The sequence below is a fragment of the Lissotriton vulgaris genome, unplaced genomic scaffold (assembly GCF_964263255.1).
Source record: "Lissotriton vulgaris unplaced genomic scaffold, aLisVul1.2 SCAFFOLD_5993, whole genome shotgun sequence".
Lineage (NCBI taxonomy): Eukaryota > Metazoa > Chordata > Amphibia > Caudata > Salamandridae > Lissotriton > Lissotriton vulgaris.
The window spans coordinates 71,547-88,620 of record NW_028245798.1 but is presented as its reverse complement, the minus strand read 5'-3'; the positions used below and the strand labels follow the sequence as shown (position 1 = coordinate 88,620).

The 17,074-nt window shown below is 42.7% G+C and overlaps 1 protein-coding gene across 2 annotated transcripts in view; it reads left to right on the top strand.

The window, feature by feature from the left end:
- The window catches only part of LOC147666291 (PDZ and LIM domain protein 3-like), a 92,300-nt gene that overhangs the window by 11,344 nt on the left and 63,882 nt on the right, over positions 1-17,074 (top strand). For both annotated transcript variants that reach the window (XM_086949153.1, XM_086949154.1), the window contains exon 2: positions 2,690-2,774. In XM_086949153.1, the coding sequence (XP_086805279.1) occupies positions 2,690-2,774 (85 nt within the window). The remainder of the gene's footprint in view (positions 1-2,689; positions 2,775-17,074) is intronic.

The following is a 17,074-nucleotide window of genomic DNA, read 5'->3' as shown; positions in this document are numbered from 1 at the left end:
TGAGAAATGAGGGCAGGGTTGTGAGCCCACCCCCAAACAAGACAAATCGAAGGCAGCTAGGGAGGGTCCTGAAGGAGGTTTGGGGTTCAGACCTATAAAAGGGAAACATAGGATTCCCGTGATCCTTGGGGTAAAGAAGTGCATGGATTTCTTCCTTGAAAGCCTCTGCTTTTTCCTACTGTTAAATATGGCAAGTAAAGGTGCAGCACAAACAGGTCTCCCTCAGAGAAGCCCCAGACCTTTTGAAGATGAATAACAAAGGTTGATGATACAGCCGGCAGTCGCTGGTGTCGTGGAACAAGTGGCCATGTCAGCATGATAATACCGGCTGCTCAAGCTTGCCAGATACAGAGGGTTGCCAGAGATGGGGCAGGCCAGGCAGTAATGGCTGCTGGATTTTATGTTTTGCCAATGAAAGGATGAAGTGTGCCCCTTCTTTGGTGCCTGACCCAAGTCCAATTAAGAATTAAATGAGGCACCTCTTCACAGTAACACAGGACAGAAAGGAGAGGTAAAGGAATATTTTGTTGATTATTACTTTGTATTTTTTATTATTTGGGTAAACGCACCTTACCCCCCCAAAGGGATAACTATGCACTGTAGAGAGATGTTAAAAATAAGAGCAGCACATAGAGAATAGCCACCCAACATTAGGAGAAAAAAGAATTACAAAACAAACGTAACAGCAGGCAGACCTGGAACAACACTAATCACAATAAAAATGTTTAATTAAAAAGTCAGAAAGCAAAATTAAAGGGGATGATGGACGGAGTGTTGAACATTGCAAGCACTCACCCACAGTCAACTGATCTGGGTTTAATTCATCATCATTCTTTAGCTCACTCCGCCACCCCGGTTCAGACTTGACCATATGCAAATCAGTCTGACCCTGTGCCTCATGGGAACAGTCCAGCCCGAACTGCAAAGTTTGAATATGGCCATGTCTGAACTGGGGTGGCGGAGTGAGCTAAAGAATGATGATGAATTAAACCCAGATCAGTTAACTGGGGGTGAGCGCTTGCAATGTTCAACACTCCGACCATCATCCCCTTTGGTTTTAAAAAGTCAGAAACACACAAAAACACTTACTTAAAATATGTGGGGAAAAGTTCATGAAACTTATTAGGTTTCAAATGTGCTTGTGTAAATTGCTCATTTGCGTTGACTTAAGCACGTGTATTTTTAAGCCTACTTTACATTTCTGGGTGTTCCCAGGGGCCTGTGAGGGGAGCAGCTGGGTAATTCCGTTCAACTCTTGTGAGATATAACTTAGGGGCATATGTATCAAGCCCTTTTCCCATTCACAAACGGGCCGATTATCTGAATCGGCCTGTTTGTGAACAGGCAAAGGCCTTTTGGGATGTATCATCCCAAAAGGGCATTGCAAATTAGAGAATTGCAAAATTTACGATTCTCTATTTTGCATTGCATTTAAGGCATCGCAAATTTTGATTCCTTGAATGTGATGTAGAAAGCACTTAAGTTGTGCAAATTTGGCATAAGAAATCGTAAATTACCAGCAACTGACAGTTAGAGGTAAATTGCGAATTCTTTGAAAAAAAGCACTTTTTTGCTTTTTTCAAAGTGCCATGTGGCACACATACATGCTCTTAGGGCATGTATGTGCACCACATGTGCACACATGCTCATTTCAGGGGTGCATCAGGGTGTCCTTATGACACCCTTGCACGCTTGAAATTGCATTCGTAATTTGCGAGTACGTAATGGGTACTTGCAAATTGCGAATGTCTTCCCATTCACTCCTTTGGGCCTTTAGGCCCATAGGAATGAATGGGAAGCCATTCTTTAATTGTGACTCGCAAAGTCGCAATTAAGGAATACCAAGGAATCACAAAATAATTACGAATTTTTTATTACATCTTGTGTTGCGATTCTCAAAAAATCGCTATTTGAGAATCGCAAATACAGTATTTGATACATATGCCCCAAAGTGGGTATTTGCAAACAAGTGACGACACACTGTTTCCACTGTTGCAAACCCACACCACTGATCTTTAAAGAATAAACGCTGTACTGTGTAAAATGCTACCCACAATAATCATTAAACATTTTTTGTCATCGAAGTGGTTCTGACAAGGGTAGTTTTGTAAAACAGCCTAGAACTGAGCTAGAACACGTGGAGCCTCATTTAGTGTTCAGGGGAGCAAGTGGCATCTGTAAAACACCCCAACACACTCCCAAAAAAGTGTCCCAGCTTGCTTCCTTGTTGGAACCCTTCGCCATGGCATTCCATCTGCCCTAGAACTTCGGGCACAAGGGCAGATGCCACACCCTGTCTTAGGCAGGCCTCCCAAACCTATTTCATGCCTTACAGAGCTGGCCCCTCCAGAAAAAAACACACGTTTCGTCAACATACTCAGAAAACATAGTATCATGCATGCTTCGCAAAATTCTGTTGGGGTTTATTTCTGAAAAAAAAGAAAACCCTTGCACCCAGTTTTGCAGAAGAACATTTAGCAGAAAGTGCCCTGTTGGCATTAAGGGTTCTCTAAATTAGGAGGGAACTACTACTTTGCTGAATCATGAAGGCAGGGCCTCCGCTGTCCAGTCCAACTCTCAATATTGATCTTAACATACTTCTCAGAAAGTACATTTTGCCTTTTGTTTTAAAAATAAATGAAAGGAAAGACTCAACCAAAACGTGTGTTCTCTTTTTCTCCATTTATAGGCCAGAAAGTAGAATATGGTCCCCACAAGTAACGGAAGATGGAAAGGCACACCCATTCAAAATTAACCTGGAAGCAGACCAAGAGGTAGGAACGCTCATCAATGAAAAGTACATGCGAGAGTAGCAATGATTGAAACAGCAGTATCTTGGGCCTTCTTCAGGGCTCCTATCAAAGAGCCTACGCAAGAATTGTTGTCAGTTAATTAATCAGTAAGTCAATCAATCAATTAGTCATTATTTGAGTGTCCCTTGAATGAATTAAAGCTACTGCATTTTACTACATCCAAGTTTGAGTCCAGAGCATAGACCACATATGGCATAGTGGGCCACCTATTGCAAGAAAGAGTGAATCTTCGAAAGGCAACTGAAGAGATCATATTTGATTTATCATATGAGGCACCTGACAGAGTCTATACACTTAAAGGCATATTACAACGACCCTGTGGCACTTTTACGCTGGCAGAGCATCACTTTTATGATGCTCCGGAGGCGCAGTGTGCTGGCACATATTTACAAGGCCACATAAAGTCACCCTGCATGACTTTTCATGGCCTTGTAAATATGGCCCCCTTTCATGCATTACTTTGCGTGAAAGGGGTCTTCCATGGGTGTCGCTGTGGGTGTTCCCATGCAACACCCGTGGAATCAGAAGTATTCCCAGATTTACAAGGTTTTGTAAACCTGGAAATACGTCAGATTCTAATAACTCCTCAGGGGTGGCGTTAAAGTGGCACAACGAGAAGAAATGCCTTTATTTCTCCTCGTTTTTTGCTCTTCCTATCTGTACTACATTCTGCAGCACACATAGAAGCAGGAAAATGCCATCAATGATTATTTTTGTGCATTTCCTGCATGAAAACATTCACCCCTGCAATGGAAGCACCCTTTCACCATGGTACAACTGTGCCTGCATTGGCGCTAGGCAGCCTATTGTGCGCAAAAGCAGAGGAAAGCACAGGGATGCATCGTATTGCTGTAAATACAATGCATCCCTGCACTTTCCTAATGAGGCAGCTTGGCATAGCAAAAGGCATCCAGCAAAGCGCTGCGTTCTTTTCTAGTAAATATGCCTCTTAGTTTGGAATTCTGTTCCTCAGTTCAAATAATAAATAGAAAGACAAACTTCCATCAAAGAGTAAATTGTTCAAAGCCTGAACCATGTGGCTCTGTAGGCCTCTCTGCAGCAAGCTCTTAACATGGCTCATGCCAGTAGGCCTCTGAGATAGATACACTACCAAGTGAAGGATGATGCTGATATTTAGGGAGCATGTTCCAGAGCCTGGACCTCTTACCAACAAAGGAGCTCTCACTGTTGTGGGCCTTTGCTAAAATCCCAGGTGCAACAGAATCCAAACCCCAAGGGCACTCTTAAGCCACCAGAATGCACGGTGTGGGTGCTAGATCAGACAAGATGGCCGCAATGCCAATGGATCTATGAGTTAGCCTAAGGAGCTGTACCTAAAAAGCATTACATTATTGGGTAGATGCAGTATCCTTGCGATGCAGTCTAGGATCATATTTAGTAGGTAGGTGTGGGTTAACAGAAAGGGATGAAGTAAAAGCTAGAAGGTCAGAGTTCAGACAGAAGGACAGATGTTCTGGTACAATGCCCTTTCCAGGCCCAAACCGGATTAAAGACTCTACAGGGAGATGCCATTAACCTTTTGCCCTTCACCTGGATGTCCAAATGGCAAACTAATATTTTGCCTGGGACTCTGAATATTCTTGACGGTTGAGGACAGATAACCTTGAACACCATCAGCTGCTGGACACAAATGTCTTTCTTTTGAAGCCATTGCAAATGATTATTCGCATTGGCTCTGAGAATCCGGGTTCCTTCTGAAAATCAATTTCAGACCACACCATTGGTATTTGGGAGTGCAGTAGGCAGCACGGTTTACTTACATAAGCATGGCAAGACCTTTATATGTATAAAAAATGACTAAAAATCAGTTTTTAATGCTGATTCCACCACTGATTTACTTCTGGATGAAAATCTGTATTTTCTTTTCTCAAGCCTGCCTCTGTGGTGAGCAACTCCTTATTGTTTGATGTCGGCCAAGTGTTTTTGGCTGACGCGTTTGATGTCTGACCTTTGTGGTTAGTCAGAGGCTAGCCGTTCACATGGATTAGTTACTCTTTGGCTCTGTTTGCAACACACGTTGTACTATACTGAATTGCATCTAATACCTCAGACTGCCTATTTCTATTTTAACTACATACCTGGTTCTCTGGCCAACTTCCTAGGTATTTAGTCCTAGTCTCATATCAATCTTGCTGGCCACATTTGACCCCAGTGCCATTCATTTGGACAAGGTAATGTCTCTAAATAACGGTTAGCAGCTGTCTTCTGAATGCCTATCTGGTATTTGTCCTTGAATCAACCTGTAAGTGTGGCAGACTTCCACTGTGAATTTAGTTTTTTGAAAGTGAGCCCCAGGATCAGAAAGCTCCCTTTAGTGCTTGACAACTTGCAAACTCATTGCAAATTGATTAACACTTGATAGAGAGAAACCTTTAACTTTGGAAGCATACATTTCTAGCATAGTGTTGCTGTTGATCTGTTTGGCTTCATCAAGTCCTTTCTGTGGACTGAGTCAAACTGCCACTAAATAGCTACTCTATAAAAGATGTAGATGCCACTGTGTTTAAAATGTCGTAGGTTATCTTAGAAATCGCTTTTAGATCCAGAATACAAAATATATAATGACAAAATGATTTCAATTCAATAGAGAAGTGTTTTTTTATGCTAAAGCATCTTATTTCCCCGCATTTTGGTTCCCTGACCAGTCAGAGCGCGTGCAGCCTATTCTACTGAGGTAGTTCTGCTTTTTCCCCACAACCTCTACTCTCATATTCACCATGCTGGTGAAGGGTTACCTAGGGGCCTATTTACAAGGACGGAGTTAAAATTATCGCCGCTTTAGCGGCAAGAAACTGCAGCTAAAGCCGCGATAATGGGCTTAATAATAGGCTCTTGAGAATTCCAATAGAAGCCCATGTACGGGTGTAAACTTGGGCTTCTATTGGAATTCTCAGGAATTCTCAAGAGCCTATTATCAAGCCCATTATCGCCGCTTTAGCTGCAGTTTTCTGCCGCTAAAGCGGCGATAATTTTAACTCCGTCCTTGTAAATATGCCCTCAAGTCCCTTCTCTTTGTGTGGACATAAATTACCACAACTTGTACCAATTCCCTTTATAAACCTCAGATATATTCCTGGTATTGTACACCCATTATCCCATTGTGTTGCACTCTGTCATACTTCCACACTATCCTAGCACAAAAGTCTCTCTCGCTCTCCTCACACCTCAATTCAAGTCTGGCTTTAACAGCGTTAAATCATTATGCACCAGAAAACATATTTTTGTCAACAATGAGCCTATCACGATTGAGAGAACAAGCGTTTTCATGTTCTAAAATTAATAATCAAATGCTTAATTTCAAACTCCCAGAGATTTTAAAGTAAATTGAATATTATAAAGGAAAAATGTGGATTAAGCTAGGTGTTTGGGAAAGGCATTAATGAACGTATGTGTTAGACAAACATAAGGGTTTTGAACTACCTAAAGAAGTGTATAAGAAAATGTTAAATAAAGTAATATTGAAGGTTTCTTCATATAAAATGAAGTCGAAGTTTAGATATCTCGTAGAACACACAATAACCAGTGCATCAATAAACTCAAATTTTATGTTGCACTAAATTCCCTGAATTCAATGGGAATCTTGACCACTGGGAACCCTTAAATTAGAGAATTCTTACAGTAAGAAAATAAGGGCACTTCTAGGGTATGTGAAGTTGCCTTAAAAGGCAAACATAAAGAAAAAGTATATTATGGCCCAAGAAAGGTAGAAAGAAAAACAATATAACAACAACAATATAATAAAACACAGTGTTATAAATTATAAACAATGATATTGCTATGGATAGCATCTGATGGTTGAAACACACAGTGGGTAATAAGAGCAGTGAATAAATATCATCTAGATAAATATTGTGGCCCACTGCCGAGTAAAACATTGTTAACAAGTTGCAATTAAGTCAAAAGCATAATACAAGAAAGGCTCACTTCATCCAATATAGCACAGTGCATTCACACAAATATGATCAATAGAATAATACATATTAAATATTTAACCTATGAACAAACCATTAGCAATAGAAATTGGTTCTGTTTTATCAAAAAATAAGAAATAAATACTGTGTGCTTATTTTTTGACAAACACGTGAGAAAAATGTATAAAAAACAAAGGACGAGGTTAAACATCAATCGTAGGAATTACGTAGAAAGTTCTTCAACATTCAATCCTTATTGCAAAATAATGTGACTATCTTAAAACAAGCCAGTATTACATTTTAAAGATGGTTCATTTTTGTGGTTTTAAAACCGTAAAAAATCTTTTGCATTTTGGGCCAAATTTATCAAAGACTTGCGTCGCCCTTAAAATTAATCTAGAGTAACGCAGCACAGCGCAAATCGCTGCATTGCATTTCTCTACCCCAGGGAAGCATTCCATGGGTGGAGTGTGGGTGTGTCCACCCATAGATTTTGGTGTATTCCCAGATGTACCATTACTGGTAGACCTGGGAATGCATCAAAATTCTATGGGGCATATCAGCAACAGACGGCGATAAATATCGCACTGCGCGCTTAGCGCTTTTTTATTTATCACCGGCTATCGCTGGAATTTATCACCCGGTTAGCTCATTATTAACAACGTGTTTCTCTAGGGTGATAAAATTCCACCGATAGTGGCTTTGTAGGAGGGGATATCCCCAGAAATCCAGCGAAAAGTCTACAGGATTATCGAAAACGTTGTTGATAGGCCAGGGTGCACTCAGCCTGACGATCCACCTGCCATAGGATAATGCAAGTAAGTCAGGTTTTCAGCAGATGTTAGTTTTCGGCAAAAAACGCGGTTACCAGGGATATTAAAATCGCTAACCATTTTGTGGGCCTGCCTTGTAAATATTGCGATATGCACATAGCGATAATTTACATGGTATTCCGTGAGGGATATGCCCACTTTGCATCTCATTAGAGATGCAGAGCGAGGAGTCGGGAAAACGGTTGCTAACATGCGCTAATGCATGTTAGCACCGCCTTGTAAATAGGGCAAAAATATTATATCCGCTTTTTTGGCTTTTAAAGCCAAAAAAGCTGAGATAAGGCCCTTGATAATATGCCCCAAAGTCTCCCCAGGTGAGCTGTAATGGGGAGAAACATTGCTTTCCCTTTGTGCTGCATTCTGCAGCACACATAGAAATAGGAAAATGCCTCTCAGGATTGTTTTTGTGCATGAAGGTGTCCCCTCCTGCACAAAAACAGCCCTGCTTTAAGTGTAGGCACCTTTGTACCATGGTGCAAGGGTGCCTGCTTTGGCACTAGGCAACACATTGTGCATCAGCGCAGGAAAAAACACAGAAATACACGGTATAATTTTAGATACAGTGCATTCCAGCCCTTTCCCTACCGTACGGCACAGCAAGGTGACTTGCTGCGCTGCCCAATGTTTTAATAAATATACCTCAAGGTATATTTAAAACTTAAGTGACATGAACCAAACCTTACAATAATGTGTCACCAATGCATAATTTACCTGGGTGACATTAAATGAATGGGTGGTAACACTTTGTTTTGTTCTGTGCTTAATTGCACCATGGCTACATTTGGCACATCATTGCACATTGCCATTTTTTGGGGCAGTTAGTGGTTTGCAATGTTTATACTTGAAAAAAAAATATTAACATTGATTTTTACCACTTCAAAGCACCAATGACTGTCATAAAATGAAATGGAGAAAATCAGCATGACTTTAGAAAATAAAATATTGTGATGAATAGCACAGCAGTGCAAATTAGCACATGCCTACAGAAGTTAGATCACCCATTCAACTATTGTTTCTAAAGGCGAGATGTATCAATATTAGGAACAGAAGTTAAAGCAGTCTTTTTATTTGAGTGCAACCTGTTTTCCTTAAAGGAAACCGCAATGCATTTAAAACAAAAATATCTTTTTGATTCTTTTGTTTGTCTAAGAAGACACAGTGGTTCCCTGGATCACTGCCTCCTCTTAAACACACTTTTTTTTACATTCTTAGATGGAAAGGGGTCCTGATGGGACACCTTTCCATTTGTGAATGGATTATCGCTACACTTCTGTAGACGGTAAATAATTAATGTTCTGTGACTGGAAATTTGCGAATAGGCCCGTTTGTGACTGCAAAAAAGCTTGAAACACGTGGCCCTAAGTATACTTAAATCTTGCACTTAAAAAAAATAGCATTTGTTTTTACAATGCATTTTGTTTTTACTTCTTATCCTCTGTTAATGCAATGATATATCTGAATTCTAATGTTGTGCTTGGTGAACATGACACTTGATTGATTGATTGATTGATTGACTACGATTAAAGTAACCTTCACTTTCACATTCAGTCTTGAAAGAGTGTCTTGTAGTAAACCTTTTTACACATGTAACATGTTCTGTTCTGTTATGTTATTCAATGGTGATTTGTATGGCGCACGGGAGGGGGTGTTGAGTGTGGGAAGGGGTAGACCAAGTGCCCTGGAAGTTGTGGACTGAGTTGTCTGAGAGTAACCTAGTTGAGGATTCAGGTTTTCAGTTTCCTCCATAGCTTTTGCACAGCAGTAAGATAGTAATTTCATATGAAGCTGAATTTGATTTACTAGTGTGCTGCTACAATAATCTGAAAGTGCATCTAATTGGTTGATTGGAGGTCTATGAAATGTGTTATATGTTTTTGTAAATTTAGAGGTTCTTGTGTTGCGATCATAAGTACCTTTTCACCTCGGCAGCTAATTGAGGTGCTCAGCAAGACCTCAAACAACATGCATTTTTCCTTGTTTTTGATAATTACGAGCAATTAGAATGTAGAAAGGAATCATGTTTGGACACACTTTAATTTAAGGTTCACAATGAACACAAGAGCTGGACTGTTTGTTTCAAGTGTTGTACTATATACGATATGTGTCATGAGCATTGATTTTCCAGGAAAGTAATACCTAAACTTCATTGAGAACTACTATGACTTAAAAAGCATTGCAATTCCATATACCATTCCAACTGAGTGCACAGTCCACCTATATCGAACAATAAATTGTTTCTAATTTTGTACCACTTGCACAGAGTGTCATAAGACTTTTCTCCTCAAATCTTTTAGAAAGCATCACAAACAATACCAACCAACCAATTATATTTCTGCTTGCTAGCAAATGAATATTTCCCATTGGTAAACCTTAAAACACTTCAAATCGAACTGTGCAGCACAGTAAAGGTGTCATACACATATGTCATTGAGTTGCAGAAAAGATCCCTAAATGTGAACCAGAAATAGTTAAAAGCAGAACATGACTGCTGTCCTGTACCAGCCATTCAAATTAGTATGCACATACATGTTCACACAGAGCTCCCTGCCGAAGATGTCAAGTCATATGAGCCAGTGAAAAATCACAAGAATCATAATGTGCCATCTGTGCCTTGTTAATTAACAATGTGATGATTGACAAAGATGCACTCATAGCTGCATTGTATCACTGATTTTGCAGTGACCTATGACTAACACTTCTTCACTTTGGTCAGAGTGAATGCCATCACCCATAAAAGAGATCACACGAGTAAAACATTGGTAAGGACACTAGGAATGTGTTCCTCACTCAAACGGCTGCTGATATCATTATTTTAATAAACCATGTTGTCAATTAATCTACTCCTTTAAAGCTAACTTTCATTAACATCGTAACAGAATAAAGAACACGTAATTTAAACTAAGAATTACATGTTGTCGAACTTTGATCAAACATATATTGCAGCAACAGGTCAATATGCTCCTCAAAGTGTTCCTGGTGTGTTCAAATCAATAGCACCTGGGAGCCCGGGATCAACATAAAATAAAATAATTGTTAAAAAATCACATCATCCAAAGCAAACAGTCAGTCAGTAAGCTAAAATAAAAATATAATCACTAAATAGATTGAGTTCTGCACAGATCTTAGTTTACATACAGCATAAAGTGACCAAATAAAGTACTACTAGTTTCTATGCCTTCAATAAAATCTTAATTTACAGTCGCTACTCGCTATAGCATGGGAAATCACCATTTTAGGGCAAGTATTTTGTTTTCAAAGGGTTTCCTCTATATGCAACCTCTCATGTACATACAAGGAGAGATGGCCTGCTGTCTTGAAGCAGAAGGTGGAGAAAGCAGATGCATTGCATTAATCTGTCACCATTAAAACTATCTTCCTTTCCCCCTCCAGAGGCGAGGGCCTTCGTAGCCCTGGTTTCTCTGTCCAAGTGGCATGCAAAGACAGACAGACCGCATAAGCGAGCTAGACCCATGCCCAAAAAGTCACCTTCAGTGTCTGATCAGTTGATAGATTTGATGAGTAGCCGCAATACCTGACAAGGTCAGCTGCTATCAGAAGTTAACCTCATTGCTTTTACTTGTTTTTAAACACGTTCTTTTTGTGCACTGCGCCACAGCTTTTAATGTTTATAGCTCTGTACTTAGTTTGGAGGCCAGATAATTGCAAGGGCAACTGTTGTGGGTCAAACTGCGCACTCCGTGTTTCTTTGAAGGGTGACAAATGGGGTGTTTATGACGCTTACCTCATTCTTAGTTCTGGGGCTCTAGCATCTCTTGCGTCTGCTCCCCGGTCCACCACAGCATTTGCTGATTGTGTGGAGGGAGCGCTGATGCGATATTTTCCCCCCACTTCCGGTGGGAAAATTACAGCCGCCATTTTTGTTCAAAAGATGGTCTAGTCTCTCGACACAGCACCCAATAGCACTGCATAAATGGAGGGACGGGTGCTGACTAGCAGCGGACACGCGCAGCGGGCGCGCCAAAGCCAAGCCCATCTGTGCCCGTCCGCACGCGACCTGCGCCAGCCATGCTGCCAGTTTCCAACCAGCTAGAACATTTTCAGCAGATTCTTTGCATGAAACACCAATAAACATTGTGAACACTATATAGAAGTTAATAAAATTAGAGGCCCGATAACATGCCGGAAATGTAAGTTACAGATACCATTCTACGAGTCTTCTAAAATAAGGGAAGAAGTAAATAGAGCCTTTCACCAGGCAGGTGTTTGGGGGCGTTTAATTAATTCACGATCTTTAGGTCAACAATGCCTTTGATAATAAGGAATTGATCATGGATAATGATTTAGACTTCCTATGTGTTACGGAATCCTGGCTAAAAGAAGACTAACCCGGACATTGCGGTTGCTTTGCCACCCAAATTCACAATTTGTAGGAAAGATAGAGAGGACGGTAGGGGGGAGGAGTAGCTATCTTACATAGAGAGACCTTACAATGGAAAACTTTCGCCTTACCAGGGCTTAGAGGAGCAGAACACATGGGCTTTTGTTGTCCTATTTATAACACCTTTTCCTTCTCTGGGGCTTTAATATATCGCCCCCCAGGCAATAGTAAGGCATTTTTGGACTCATTAGGAGATGCCCTCAGCGATGCTTTGCTTAGATATTCAAATTTCTCGCTACTTGGTGATGTTAATCTGCACCTGGAATATTTCCATAATAAAATAACTCTGGCAAAACATAATCAAAAAGAAATCTTCACAATTGGGACAGCCCAGGGATTACATCCTTCCTGGAAATGGTCAATTTGCTGGGCATGAAACAAATGGACCAGGGACCAACACATAGAGCAGGATATATCCTGGATGCTGTCTGTACCAACTTCAGTTCACTTCAGACAGGAAATCCAATTCCACAGGTCTGGTCTGATCACTGTTTTATTCCGTTAGCTTTTCCAATCTCTGATAAGGATTGTGGGGCAACGAAGAATGATGTAGGGGAAACCAAGGAGGAAATGGCATCTTTTAGCCACTAATCCTTCTTTGCCCTTAATCTCTAAAGACAAGGTTCCAATACTCTTGGGAGAACCAGGAGAGGATTCTCGCTGGTTCCACAGTTGGATCATGTCTACAGGCGAAGGATTAGCCCCGACTCAGCGCACGATCAGATTGAATAAAAGGAAAACTCATAATGACCCTTGGATTTTAAAAGAACTGGAGGGGCTTCACCTGCAGTCTAAACAGTTAGAACGCAGATGGAGAAAGGGATATGATGTATCCAATTTACAGACTTTTAAAACATTTAGGAAACGATATCATTCAGCTATTACATTAGCAAAAAAGAATATTTCCATAATAAAATAACTCTGGCAAAACATAATCAAAAAGAAATCTTCACAATGGTAAAATCTTTCACAGATCCCAAAGGCTTACCTGTAGAAATCCCTCCCTCTCAGAAGTTATGTAATGAAATCACAATATACTTTGAAGATAAGATGAAGGCCATTCAAAAGAACTTTGAGACCTACAATCTCCCGGAGCTCATTGAGGGACAGGTGTCAGAAAATAGAGATGACAGGTCTGGCCTCCAAGCCTTCCAAACGGCCACACTGTCCCAGACCAAGGAAGCGATATTGGCCAGTAAATCAGGCTCCCCATTGGACGCATGCCCCCGATCTTACTACATCATATCATCGATATTGTGAATCCGGTGATTAATAATATTGTGAACTCTTCACTATTTACTGGTACTGTACCGGATGAATGGAAATTTGCCACAATGAAGCCAATGAAGAAAAAAACAAACATCGATCCCTCTAACCTCTTTAATTACAGGCCCATATCCCTGTTACCAACATTAGGTAAGATTACAGAGAGAATAGTATATAAAGAACTCTCTAGTTACTCGGAGTCAACACAGATTTTCCATTTCCGACAATCCGGCTTTTGACCAAAACGCTCGACTGAGTCAGCGTTACTCGAGATATCGGACACCAATAAATTTATAACGGACAACGGCAAGAAGGCAGTCTTGATCCTTTTAGACTTGTCTGCCGCATTTGATTCCATTTCGCAGAACATCCTGTTAGCCGGATTGAGATCTTGTGGCATATCTTATTCCGCATTGGCATGGATTACATCTTTCCTGTCAAATAGGAAGCAGGTGATCTCGTTGGGATCTTTCCTTTCACCTGCACTTATCGTTTCTACTGATGTACCACAGGGGGCTTCACTTAGTCCACTCTTATTTAATATATATATATAGCTCCTCTTATCACATTGATTTTGACTTACGGGATCAAAATCACATCGTACACTGATGATACTCAGTTGATTCTGTCACTGGATAAGAATTCTACCGCTGCCGAAGAAAATTAATAAAACCACCCTGAGGAGACTACAGGTAGTCCAGCATGCTGCAGCTAGACTGGTCCAGGGCTTCCACGTAGAGCTGTGGAAAAAGGTAGGGCTAGGACCTTTCTCAAGATTTGCCCGGCGCTAACCGCCCTTGTACCATTCAAGTTTACCAAGCAATGAGGCAGGCGCCGGAGACCAGAAGGCAGGAAACAGAAGTTTATTCCGACGGAGCAGAACACATCAGATCAGACAACAAGGTATCATGTCGAGGTGCTCTAACAGCCTCTCGGAGGCCTGGCCTCTTATACACTGGTTTATGGCATGTGACCTTCCTTTAATACAATCAAGTCTTTGTAAGGCAAGAGAAAAAGACATCCCCGTAATCCTAGTGTCAATCCCACCCCCATATACCTTCACAATAGAGGTTCTCAACCTGCTGATAAGAGGAGGGGACCATCACGCAGCTGAGTGTTCCGTCGAGTCTTAGGATGTGTGCGCCTGATCATATCACAGGGGGTGGGGAGGCCTGGATCAATAGAGGGTCCTTTGAAGGAGAGCGACCTCATACAATAAAGGGCAGTAAATGATATCTCCTGGCTTAGGCAACGGCCTCGGACCTGTGTGGACAGTCGGAAACGGGGTGAGGGGCCATCAATGGAGTGGTATTCATGCCACGTGGACAATCCAGCGCAGGAGGGAGGTTTATCAACAGAGGGGCATTCATGGGAGGAGAGGAGGTGTTGGTCAGGCGCTGGCGTGACTCCCAAGGACAGGGTCATGCAGAAGGGTCATGCTCATAAGGAGGAGGAGGGAGGGGGAGCCAGGGTGCGCGGAGGATGCTTGCTGGGTCAGAGGGACGTGCTGGCGATCGATCGTGGACAGGGAGACCATGATACCTAAAATGGCTGCCGTGCACGTAGTACATAGGTGACCTAGAATAGCTGCCGTGCATGTAGTACATAGGTGACAAGCTGGCGCAGATGATGTTCAGATCGCAAATTAAAATTCCACAGTCCTCCCTTTTAACATATCTCGCCAACTTGTCAGTTTGGATTTATCCCCATAAGGCCACGTATTTCTACTTCATAGAGGGGACTCATGTGCTCATTCCGGAAGTCCAAAGTCTTTGGGCACATACAGTTAGAAACAAGGCCGCACAAAGGTGGCAGACATTGGATACCTAAACAACACCCACATAAGATCACAACAGGTATCAGCACGAAGGAAAACAACTTCCAACCCCAATTCTTCAAAGTGTCCCAAAACCAGCTCCCAAGCGACCATCCTTCTTGTTCTTGGTGAACCTCTGAGGAAAGTCTGTGGAGGTGTTCAATGGCTTTGTAGACTGAAGGCGAGTTGTCAGGCACGTATGTGCAGCAGCTGGATCCGATGATGCGGCACGCTCCTCCTCGGTCGGCTAGGACCACGTCTAGGACAAGTCTATTTTGGAGGGTCACGAGGCGGACCGCCTGAAGTTCCGCAGTGTTGTTGGCGAGGATACCAGCAGTGATGTTGATCGTCGTTTCCACTGCCTGGGTCAGGTGCCGGATAGCACGGCTGTTTGCCATTGGGCCCCACAGAGGAACAAGTCCCTTTGCTGCATCTAGGAACTGTGCTCCTGTGGAGTCGGCTTGTCCAAGGTCGTCTGCACGCCTCTGCCGGTGATGGTTGGCAGGGGCTACATATGTGGGCGGGAGAACGAAGGCAATGTAACAGGTACCCTTCCAACCCTTCGGGAGCCAGGTGTAAGCCTTGGTGCCACACACAAAGTACATGTTTGGAGAAGCAACAAAGGAAGGGGGGTCAGCTGAGTCCAATGTTCTGGTGATCTGGCAAGCGCTGTGACCCACCAGCTGCGTTCCATGGCCTTCGAGACACACAAGACCTGTGACATTGATGACAGACAGAGCCACAGTCAGTGTAGCGGTGGTTTGTTTTTGCAGATGAGAGAAGGTGGTCCTGGCTGGATTGTGGAGCACCTGTACTTCGACTCGTTCTTTGGCTGGAATGTCTTTGATGAAGGTGGCGCCTGCGAGCGCAGGACACAGGGCAGCAGGAGTCTTTCCGGTTCTGTTCAGCCAGAACCCGGAGTAGAAGTGTGACACTGTCCGGCCGGAGGTGGCGTTGTCCTTGTGGCTCTCTTGCATGAGGATCAGCCAGGCGAGGCAAGAGCCGTGAACTGAGAAGGGTGAAGGGATGAAGGGAATAGAGTGTCCAGTGGCATGCGGGAGCAACCCGCAGATCCAACAGTTCGTAGCATTTGCAGCAATGTTGTGTTGGTGCAACAGTTGTACGAAGGAATTGTTCCAGAATTCCCTGCGCCTTTCTCGGAGCTGAGGCGACAGAGGGATTAGGTGATGCTCTTTCAGGGGGGTCGGCTGTGCAGTAGGTAGTAATGCCTCATGAGCCGGTGTGCTTTCCTCCAGAATCCAGAAGGAGGTCATGAGGAGGAGGCAGAAGAGGAAGACAATGAAGAGTGCGATTGTCTTTGATTTGTGCAAGTTGTCAGTCTTTGGATTTCTATACTGGGTATTTCCTGTTGCTTCCATCATCTTCTTATCTGGCGCTTCCATCATCTTCTTATCTGGCGCTTCCATCACCTTCAAGGGAGCTCGGTAGCGGGCAGAACCACAGACTTCGTTTAGCTTCTCTCCCGGCAACCCTTGATTGTGTTTAGGTCACCGTTCTGAGATTTAACTTAGTCCGTGGCCTACTTAGCCGAAACTCCCTCCTTTCGACGCAGGAATCAGATATGAGTCGGGCAGCAACCATTTGTTTGCATCTTTTGTTCGCCAGCAACCCTCTTCGTCCTTCAAACCCACCCTTGCCCATTTAGTCAATTCGTGAGGGGTGCTGGCCGACTGTATGTCTCTGATCATTTCCCTTGTGTCACTCCATTTTTCTGCTTGTGACCTAGTCACATATATGCGTGTCACTGTCCTATTCTCAGCTGTGGTTCGTGCAGTGATGTCGGCTAATGCATTCCCTTGTCCGACTAAGTCTGTCACTCTTTTGTGTGCCTGACATTTGATCACCGCTAATCGTTTGGGGAGGAGAACTGCCTCAATCAGAGCGGACACTAAATCTCCGTGGAGGATTGGGGTGCCGTGGGACGTCAGGAATCCCCTCTCCCTCCACAGGAGCCCAAAATGGTGGACCACCCCGAAGGCATACTGGCTGTCCGT